Consider the following 11631-nt stretch of genomic DNA (forward strand, 5'->3'; position numbering starts at 1 on the left):
GATCACATAAGGTGTACATTTCATATACACAACATGGCAAAGTTTTAATAGATTCATCCAGGTCCTATTCAACTGTTAATGGGAGGTTGTGTCATCTTGCTTTCACTGCCTTTTGTATGTCACCACCAGATTTCCATCAAATACAGGTGCACAAGTGAGGTTCATTATAAGCCCTTACTGCCAAAAAAAGAAATTATTTATATTCCAGTTCATTATACCTGATTAACTGTTCCCTTGAAAATGTTCAACCCAAATCCAAACAAAATGGAAGGAGGGAATTAAAAGCATTCAAAAGTATTACAGTAGGGTGGGTGACAGATATCCAGCAATGGTTGCTCCCAAAAACGAGATACAATATGAAGTTATACTTTCTCGATAATTATACTGTCATTAGCAAAAATATTAATTATTTAATGATTTTGTTGTCCAATCTAATTAATAGATTTCAAAGTATTTCAAGAAATGATGTTATTATTATTAAATAAAATTATTTTTTTTATTAAAATATTATTATTTAATTTTAATTTTTTTGTTGGTTTTCTTTTTTACAAATTATAAACTGGGTGTTTATAAACTAATTTGAGGGTATGATTGGTTAATTTACTACGTGAAAACAAAATGATGAAAAAAAACATTTTTTCATCAACACATAATCTGCGAATGTACCATTATGTAATAAATGGTCTAAGTTTCACCCAAAGCTAATACTTTCTTGGAAATGGCTAAATTGTTTTAGCAACTCAATTTTTTTTAGCACATACTGTAAATATAGTGCAATTTGACATAGGACCCCTGTACACGTAGGGCCGTGTGGTAGGTACAAAATTATCTACAAATGGTCCCGTTTTGTTATGTTTAGTCAAGCAAATTCTTGATCATATTTGCAAATTAGCAAACTAAAATAGCAAAATTAAGCTTGTAGGACCTGTAGGGCGAGAATTGTTAAGTTCCCAAGGCTCAATGGGGGCCAGCGAGAAATGTTGATGATATCCAAGATCAAAGAGCTGAATAAAATGAAATAATTGCTCTATTGTAGAAACACTGTGCACAGACACCTAAATGAAACACAAACCTCAGAATGAGAAATGACAGCTTTGGATGACGCGAACATAACTGAAAATGATTTAGGGGAACGGCTAAATTGACTGATGGAATAAGGATACACACATCAAGGAGCACAGACACACACACAGGAAAGGAAAAATGGATTGCAGCAATCTGCAGGAAAATGATTACAATCGTATGTGTCAAAAGCTGGTGTCACACATCACGCAGAAGTCAGAACACACACATATACACACACACAAACGCATACATACATTCAGAGAAGTTGCTGGAAAGGCCTATTATAAATCAACTCAAAGCAACAGCCCTTATGCTTCAAAGTCATCTCTGAATCGTTTATCCACACATTGAGCCACACTGTAGGAATACCAATGTATAGTGACTCCAAAAAAGGGAGGATCAGAGATGGATTCAGAGCATTCTCCCCCCATTTCAATCTTGTAGAAGAAAAAAGAGTTGTGCGTTGATCATGACGGTCACAAATACAGTATATGAATATATGAATGCACTCACTCACTCACTGACTCACTCATTCACTTACACAAATTGCAGAGTAGCGAGATAAGAGAGGAGAGTGTTCTTGGGAGAAAGCTTCCTCATTGGTGTGCAAAGCTGCAAATGTTCCAACCCTCCCCTTATATCCCCTGTGTGTATATGTGTGAGTGTAAGTGTGTGTGCGTTAGTGTGCGAGTGTGAGTGTGAGTGTGTGTGTGTGTGCGCATGCGAGCACACTCCCTCTTTCCTTCACTGCCACTAAAAAGACACAGAGGACCTATTGTGCCCAAGGAAGGAAAATCACTCCATTTTCAGAAAAGGAGAGGAATGAACGACTCTCTCTCTCCCTCACCCGCTCTCTCTTTCTTCTCCCCTCGCATTCACACAGCAGCTGAAATGGTGAGGCTTGTTAAAAAGGAAGCCCACATGACAGCATTCACAGCTTTGCTTACCGCAGCATCTCCCCTGCCTGCTATGTGCCTTTGCACCAGAAACCACGGATAAAAGCAACTCGATACAGCATCTCCAAAAAAAAAAAAAGTTATGAAAGGCATCACAGTAAATGCATTTACAAGATTTTTTTTTTTTTTTTTAAAAAGGGGAAACAAGTTGAGAAAAAACCAAGATGGAATAAATGAGGTGTTACATGTTGCAGCACAACATTGTTTTTCAGGTGTTCAGAGCTGCAGTGTGTTCACTCTGGAACACAAATGTGCTGCAAACAATATAAAAAAGAAATCTGCTTACTGAGTGAAACTGAGGTTCCTACCTGGTAATACTAGTTTATTGAAACAATCTATCATGGTTGAATCGTGAACCGGTGGGAATTTGCTGATATAAGTGGGCCAATTCTTACTAGATAGATGGATATGAATGTACACTGCAGGCTGGGCCAACAGATGAAGATGAGGAAAGTCTGCATTACAAGTGACTTCAAAATAAAGGTCAATAAACTTTAAGATTGAATGCAGCATAAATTAAACTTTCAGTGTTATCTTTGTAGTTTTGTCATAATTTTTGCACTGTAAAACAGCACTTGTTTCAACTAACTGCAAAATATGAGTAAAAGGGCTTTGCTACATACAGTATTTAAGTCAGACAGCAAATGTGATGAATGTTTTTAAAATGTTAAAATTAAAGTTGACAGTTATTAAAACTTCATAGTTTTGTAGTTTTGGCCATTCTTTGTGCACTGTAAAATAAATTGCTAGACATTTGTGAAAGGGTTAACCTAAAATTTAAAGTTAGACTTTACATTTTTGAAACCTACTTATTTTCTAAGTACACAAAAAAAACAACTACAACAACAACAAAAAAAACATATTTCAGGGTAGGTGGTTTCGCAAAATGCCTGGAGAATCAATAAATAACACAAAGGTGCAGTATCCAGCACAGTTATTACCCAAAATGTTTGTTGAGAACATAAATTAATTATAACAGCCCTAGGCTGATCTGTATGAGGTGTTAAGAAGCAAAATAAAGCAAAATTAAATTAAATTAAATCAAATAAAACTCAAAAAGCAGGTAAATAAAAGAAAAAAGCTTTTGGATTGTGCTGATTAAGAATATTATAAAAAGACATTTTCCACAATGCATTACACAAAGAAAATTGCTGCTCACGTCTTGAAAAACGTAATAGTTACTGGAGATGTTTCACTTTCTGTGAAATTGGGAAGTATTTCAATTAAGAAAATACAATATATAGCATATATAATACATTTTGCATACATATATATGTACAGTAGTGATGACCTGAGACAGTCTGTGTTATGAGGCATTATTGGGGCAATCTTAGTTGTACTAACATTTTGCAAATAAAGTTGAAAACACTTTGATGTTATCATGATCTGAACATAACAGTTATAACGTTTTGTGGCCTAAACTATTAAAATAATGCATAAGTTGTATTAAACTGGGATTATCATTTAATGGTTAAATGTAAAAGCACCTTGGAACAGCATCAAACACCATTCACTGAAATTCCTTCCATGTGGGCTTTCTGCATGACTTAATTAGCTTCACTGGCAAACCCACACATCCACCATGACAGTGCAGCTTAACTCGAGGACCACTCACGAGCTTTTTCCAGTGCTTGAAATTTCCTCTCACCTTGAGAGGACCCTTTTGAAAGAGAGCATTGGACTTAGAAAGAGTGTATTGTGTGGCTAAACACTGTGGACCTTGTTAAAATATTCTTGCACTGTTTCCCATGGGATAGATAGTATTCCTTCAGTGCAACCACATAAGGCTGAGAACAAAAACAAAGACTGAAACCCGCAAATACAACCAACTTACATGCAATATGCAAGGACTCTCCTTATACCCCCGGGCTTAGACAGACCTAATTTTCTGAGAAAAGATTTTCAGCGAAATTAAAAGCAGATGCCAGACCTCTCACTAAACAAAAAAAAAAAAAAGGAAAAAGAAAAAAGAAAAAAGAAAAAGAGAGAGAGAAGAAAGCTCAACAATTTGCTAGCTCTATGTCAAAGAAGAGAAACTCACTCGTCATTTTCATGTAGGGCTCTTTGCAGATCGACAAACTGCGATTGAAACAGGGGCCCTAGTTGCCGTCAACATTTCAGCACCTTGGACAGCTGCACAATAGCCAGCACAGATCCAGCGGGAGGAAAGAGAACACAAAGACAAAAGACGAGAGGGGGGGGAGAAGAGGAGGGTGGCCGGCCAGGGGACGTACAAAAGGAGAGAGGGGAATTAGGAATTTGGCTGGTGGTATACCATTCAGGAGAGTATACAAAAGGGTCAATATAAACTTGAGTTTAAGGACAGAAAACGGAATTAGAGCAAGTAGCAGAGTTCAACCATGTCACACAGCTGGGAAAGGCCGATAGTTGCACAACAAGGACTTTGTGAATGAGAAATTGCAGACAAATGCTGGATTTCATGAGAAACTGTCTTTAACAGTCAGCGCTGTTTAGCCTGCAAACTGTATTTTCTTTTACAATACACTGTTGTCATCTTTCAGATTTCAATTTCCAAGAAGCAGGGCCAGTAAAGAAAAAAAAAACTTTTTCAATCTACATAACTGGTGTCACTTGTGAACAGCAGGGTGTGGAGGGCGCTGTATATGGTGAGATACTTGCAGAGTCTCTGCACTGCAGACTCCCTTCCATTTTCAGCACAGGCACATTTACTTTTACTGCTTATCCACAAGGGGTTATCCACTACTGTTAATTGCAACACTGATGACAACTCTCGTCCCCTCTTAGAGTGCAATACCCAACAAGGGGCAGTTGTTCAGAAATACCACATTTTTCAATCTGCATACCTCTTGAGGCCAAATAGTATTTCTTATAGTAGTATATACAATAACTTTACAACCCATCCTTACACATACTAAAGAAAGTATTGACTCTTTGGATCAAAGATTCATGACCATGAAATTATGGGTTCTATCTGCATTTTGGAAGGTTTTGAGATACTAACCTTCAATGTGTTCACTTCCTACACAAGAGAACTAATGTACATAAAAATATCTCTTCTATTTGTCGAATGTAAAGATATATACTATTGAAAGCCTACAACAAATTTAAAATGGAATCTGGAAAAGCAGAAAGAAAGTAAGGAATTTGGCTGAAAAATTATTTGGTCTTATTTAGTTTGCCGGTTTTATCTGTTCATTTTTGAATTACAGTATCTGTAATTCAATACATTTAAACAGTTTAGCAACATCCATTTGATAAACACAAAAACTTGTTGTCAAATCAAAGACTCTTTATGGATTTGAACTGAAAGTTTAAAAGTTGTTGAAATATGACATTTAAAAAAGTTCTCTATTAATGTCTCCTGGTGTTTTCTCTTTCACGATTTATTAGCTGTTTGTTAGCTCAAAATAGAGTTTGTCCTTTGAATATTAATCCCTCCTCCCTGTTGTCACTGTATGTTGCAGTCCACAATCTTCAAGAAACCGGATGTGAAAAAAAAGCTGCTCAAATTTGCTTCACATTTCCACAGTAATTCTACCTAGCAATAATTAGAATGAACTAGGATTAGCATGCTATCTTTCGAGCATTAGCATAGGCTAATAGTAAAAATGTGTCATTAGCCTTAGATCAAGTTCAAACATAATTTTAATTATTAAAGAATATTTCATTCGTTTAGCCTCTGTAACACTGCAATAAAATCATCAGCTCTAAGGTTTCAGTTAATCGAATTTGACACAACGTCAGTCCCAACCACAGAGCACTTGCAGAACCAAGTCCTATCTCCAAGAAAAACATTGCTTTTTCCAAGTCATAAGGACAAACACACAAAAAAAAACAACTTACTAAACAAACATTTGTGTCAGTAAATCATTTTTCAAAACAAAAAATTGTCAGGTAGAACCTCATAATTCTAAGGTCACACATAACCTGTGAATCAACACAATGAATGGAAGGGGGATTTTAAAGTGGGAGGAGCGGGGATTTGGAGGAAACCTTGAAATGCTGTGTCAGGTGCGAGAAAAGGGGGGAAGAAGCTGCTATCATTCAACTCAGAAAGAGCAAGAAGAAAAACACCTCGTCAGTTATTTCTCACTCACATTTCACTGGAGAGAGAGCTGCAGGCAAGCTCTATTTTAATTTGCTCTGGCCCACACACAGACACACACACACACACACACACACACACATTAGTGCAGTCCAAAGCACACCACATCATCCAAAAATAATCACTCTAAACAAAATTTAGCTCAGGAGCTCAGGATCTTGACAAAGTGCTTCAGTGAAAATTTAATGGCGCTTTTTCACCGCGCTGTATTGCTCCCCTATAGCATACAATTTCTATAAGTTGTACATCTCCAAAGACACTTGATATTAAAAGCAAAATAACATGATTCTCCCTGTCAACGACTCATATCATTTCACACCAGGCTTATTTTCATATCCATTTCATATCTTTTTTTTTTTCTCTTTTTAAACTGACAAATAAATCTTCAATTTTACATAAAGAGTTCTTTAAAATACAGCACTTTTCAAATGAAAAAAGGAACATTTCTATTTTGCAGAGAGCATTGTTGATAAAATAGTTGAGTGCAAAGGCACTTTCTGGAGTTAATATAGTAAGATTTTGCCGCTTGTTGGATGTTGAAAAGGTGTTCTTCTCTGGTTTAACACGCACACTCACCATTTATCTGCTAAGTATGTACAGGAATGTCAATCTGGAGCATTTCCTCTTCTACAAAGAATCATTATATCGTAATTGTTTTTTTTTTTTAATCAGTTTTTCCACAAGGAAATTAAAAGACAGTTTTATGAAAAGCACAAAGCTGTATTTGTACACAGTCTTGCCCATGATATACCTGCTGTCATCAAAGTCTTTTAGGATTTAATTTGTCAACAAAGAAGAAATAATTTATACCTTCCAGGAGAAAAATAGAACTGCATATTAATATACTTCTTATACTCCTTTTATACATCTGAAAAAAAAAGAGAAGAAAATGAAGGTAAGGGGAAAAAGATCATCAAAGGCTTCCAGTCAATCATGAAGGATTGAACACGGATAAGATATATATAGATAGATAGATAGATAGATAGGGCCATTATTACAGCATGATTATTATGAATGCTGCACAGAACCAGAGGAGGTGTGTGGGTGGGTGGGTGGAGAGAGTCATTATCTTACAGTTGGCTCATTGCAGTCTGTTTCTCCAGAACCTCTAGGTAGTCTGGTTCTGTTTTTAGCTTTCCATGGAGCAGGAGCGGGTGCTCGTTATTTTTTGACGGGTTTTCAGCCCCATAGTATTTCCTGGGGGTCCCGTACAGCACAGTTTTGTTTAACCTGTCCTGGTTGGTGACATGCCGCCGGGCTGTCGCCACCTCGTAGGGGGGCACGATGCAAGGTCTTTTAGGTAAAGTGCAAAAGTTGTAATTGAAAGGAGGGACACCTGCAGCTGTGGGAAGCTCCTTGTTGGGTCTCTCTCCTATGTTTTGATACAACATCTCAGGAGGCTCTGGGGTGGTCATACCACACGATGTTGGGGACTTATCCATGAAATCCACTGTGCTGATGGTGTAAGCCCCTGGGCTGCGAGTGAGGACATCCTCCTTCTTTACGTCCAGGGGCCCAAAGCTCAGCTCCTTCAGGTTGCGGTAATATGCCACCTGTTCACCATCCTTCTGCATGTAAATTGGATTTTGACACATGGAACCAACAGGTGGGGGGATGTAATTATAAACGTGGCTTTCGGAGGTCTTGTCTTGAGAGCGTTCTGGAGTGTAGGAGCCGTATTGCACTTGGAAAGAGTTAAGATCCAAGTTGTTGACGCCTGTGGGCACATGTTCCACACCTTTGCGCCGTTTTAGGACGAAAACAAAGAGGCCTGCGCCAAAGCAGACAGAAAGGATGAAAACGACAAGAAGTCCAAGAATCAGGACTGAAAGCGGGACCTCGGGGTGTAACTCAGGGGTGTGCGGTTTGGACACAGTTGGGCTGACAGAGCTAAAAGAAGAAGAGGAAGATGAGGAGGAAGAAGAAGAAGAAGAAGGAGAAGAAGAAGAAGAGGGAGTAGTGGTGGCACTGCCAGGGCTTATTAATGTAGGGGCTTTTGTAGGGGGGGCATGTTGTGGCGGGGGCACCTCGCTAGGCTCAGGGCAGATGGCTTCGTTGCGAAGCGAGCGCAGCAGGCGTCCAGCATGTTTAGAGGGCGAGTCACAAGTGATTTCATTTACCACTACGCTGGTACTGGACAGCTCCATCCAGTTTTTGAGCGCCACAATGTCACACGTGCAGTCCCAGGGGTTCTCCTGCAAGTCGATCTGGATGAACGCTGAAAGCTGATCTAGAACACCTTTCACTGGAAGGTAGGAGAAGTGGTTATTCCGCAGATTAAGCCTTGTCAGCATGGTCCCCCCGAAAACGTTGTCAGGGAGTGATCTCAGCAGGTTGTTGTTAAGAAACAATAGCTGCAGGTTGTGCAAAGAGTTGAATGTTTCCGGTAAAATGTCCTTGATGATGTTATATTCCAAATACAGATACTGGAGTGACTGCAGGCCAGCAAAAAGCGACTGAGAAAGCGATTCAATATAATTCCCATTCAGATAGAGCCGTCTGAGGTTAGTTAGGTTCTCAAATGCACTCTCCTGAATCACTGCTATCCTGTTATTCCCTAAATGGAGCAGCTCCAGTGAGCTGTACTCAGTCAGATCAGTTCTGTAAATCACCTGCAAGTAGTTACCAGTCAGATGGAGTTTCTTTGGGTAGGATGGCTTGGGATTAAGCTCACTGATGTTATGCAACTTCCGCTCCTGGCAATTGATGTTCAATCCACTGTCTGGGTTTTGTGATGTGCACACACACACACTGGGGCACAACATGGGCACAGGGGAGCGGGTCTGGTAAACCATAATAGGCCCAAAGACATGTTTGTCCTTGGTGATGCGAGGGGTGGGCCTGTAGCGCATTTTAGGTGGGCGTGAAGCTTTAGGGGCACGGGTGGGGGTGATCATGCCAGGATGGTAGGTCGGGGGCAGGGCCCCCTGAAAGTGAGAATCAGAGGGGGGGTGAACGCGCTCACCAGCATTCCTGCGGGGGCACAGATCCTGCTTTATGAGCTGAGTGATGTCTTTACCATGCAGCCTGAACGGTGTCTCACACACTATGTCCCCTACAAAGACAGAGATAGTGTCCAGCCAGGATTTGAGAGGAATCAGATCACAGGTACAATTCCACGGGTTCTCCTCCAGCTGGATCTCCATGATCCCGCCTATGTGCTCCAGAACTCCAGCAAACGGCAGCATCTTGAGCCGGTTGCCACGCAAATCCAAGTGGGTGAGGAGCACAAAGCGGAAAATATTAGGAGGCAAAGACAACAGCAGGTTGTCGTTGAGGATCAACACTTTGAGCTTATTCAGCTTGCTGAAAGCACCGGGCTCTATGGCACTGATATAATTATAGTCTGCCTGTAAATACTCCAAACTCTCCAGTCCTGCAAAAGTGTCCTCTTTAATCACCTCTAGGTTGTTGTTGTTCAAGTGGAGCCGCTTTAGGAAGCGGAGCCCGTTAAAAGCGCCAGTTCTGATCTCCTGCAAGCCGTTATTTCCCAGATGCAGCGAGGTGACATTACCATAATTGACAAACTCATTGGCGCTGAGCCGTGACAGGAAGTTTCCATTTAGAAAAAACTGAGAGATTTTATTTGGGGGAACCTGGAACTGACTGACGGTGGTAAATCCTTTATTTTCACAGTTGATGTTGAGTATGTTCTCCCGCTCCTCGCAGGCGCAGCGGGTCTTGCAGATATCTTTAGACACTGAAGTTTTGCGGCTTTCCGTTTCGGATGGTGACAGGCTGGTGACCGAGAGGACGCTCAGTAAGAGGACGCCGCTCAGCATTTTTACAGCCAAAAATGGTCGCTGAAATATAGTTCCAGCATTTAACTTTGTAGAGGGAGCCTCGGATGAAAAAAAAATAAAAAAAAATCAGGGAGTGAGTTCTCAGAGCAGAGAGAGGGGGAAAAGGAGCCAGAGGCGCTCACACAAACACACACAAGCACACAGACGCGCAAAAAAGCGCATCGCCAGTATCTGGTGTTAAAATTGGATCGTGACGCACAGAAGATAACGGAAATCTCTCCACTGACCTTCACGTGCAATCCCACAAAAAACAATAAAACTAAAAAAAAAAAAAAAAAACCCACCCGTAAATATTAAAATAAATCACTGAAAAGAAAAAAGGCGAAACCGCCGCCAATCACCCGGCTCCTGTGTGGTGGATGGACCTGGCACATTGTCAGAGACAGAGGAGAATCTGAGGGAAGGAAAAGCTGCTTACTGCAACCTCTTATTTCCTTACACAGAGCCCCGTTTTGGCTACAGCAGCTGTAGCCAAACATTCAGAGACAGACGCCGGCTGCGAAACGTTCCCCCTCTTCCCATTTACGCAGTGAAAAAGCTCTTCATTTTAAAGTCCAGTCAAAAGAAAAGAAATACTTTTCAAAAAATCCACAAATATTGCGCAAAGACGCACCATGACGCACGGGCGGCCATCTCCAGGAAAAAGGAGAAGGGGTAAAGTGGACTCGACTGGGACGAAAGAGAAAAAAAAAAGGATAGTGGCTTGTGTGTGAGAGCGAGATGAGATATATATTCCCGGAGCTGAGGCATAACCTGTGCCGTCGGTCCTCCTCCTCCGCTCCGCACACTGAGAGCAGCACTGAGCGTCTGCTGCTGCCTGACTGCTTGTGTGTGTGTGTGTGAGAGTGAGTGTGTGTGCGTACACAAGTCTATGTGTGTGTGACAGAGAGAGAGAGAGGGAGAGAGAGAGAGAGAGAGAGAGAGAGAGAGAGAGAGAGAGAGAGAGAGATGAGCCCAGGGACCGTTACGTCATCAGTACAGTCAACATCAACACATACACGCATATGAACAGGGGTTTAAAAGAAAGATGTCAGGTTCAACTATTATTCAGATCACATCCAAACTTACCTTCAATAAAATAAAATTCAAATAAGTAATCTTTTAAAAACTTTTAACCCTGTTTTTACAGCTATTTGTTTTAATTGCAGCGACATTTTGTCTCCTTTAGGCAAAGGGAAACGTGCCATAGAAGGTCATAGTGGCACCTTTTGCGTGCATCTATGTGTTTCCATTAATAATCCCACTCATTTAGCACAAAAAGTCCCAAGATCAGCATTTACTACGGCAGAGACTTGCGATGTGATTCATACATTTACCTGCAAAGCAGTGATGTGACATGATCGCAGGTGTAACGCTACAGGAACAGCTTGTGTAGTAGCATCATATTGCTGCTGCCACCCTTTTAGACACTCCAAGAGGTTTTTCATGTAACCCACGACGCCACTAGGAGGCAGTAAAGGCCTCTTTTCATCCTTTTAATTTCTCTCATTATTTTCTCTTGTCTTCAGTCTTTGCCAAGTGAGTGTATGACCTAAAATACACATCTTAAGACAAACGATGATATAAGTTTTAATATATTAGCAGTTTCAGGAGCAAAACCGATCTGTGACAGACATGATAGTAAATACAAAGTAATGACAGGAGTAAAATACACTGAGACAGATTCATAAGGTAAATACATCATTCATTTCATGGATTTAAACATATGTATAATTCAAAC

The 11631-nt window shown here is 40.3% G+C and overlaps 1 protein-coding gene across 1 annotated transcript; it reads right to left on the reverse strand.

The window, feature by feature from the left end:
- Nucleotides 1–516: 516 nt before the first annotated feature.
- slitrk2 (SLIT and NTRK-like family, member 2) lies at nt 517–10748 on the reverse strand. The gene has a single exon (XM_067519268.1). The coding sequence runs from the start codon at nt 9888–9890 to the stop codon at nt 7179–7181; it is 2712 nt and encodes a 903-aa protein (XP_067375369.1). The 5' UTR covers nt 9891–10748; the 3' UTR covers nt 517–7178.
- Between the last annotated feature and the right edge of the window lie 883 nt (nt 10749–11631).

Source organism: Channa argus, chromosome 10, assembly GCF_033026475.1.
Source record: "Channa argus isolate prfri chromosome 10, Channa argus male v1.0, whole genome shotgun sequence".
NCBI classification, from domain to species: Eukaryota; Metazoa; Chordata; class Actinopteri; order Anabantiformes; family Channidae; genus Channa; species Channa argus.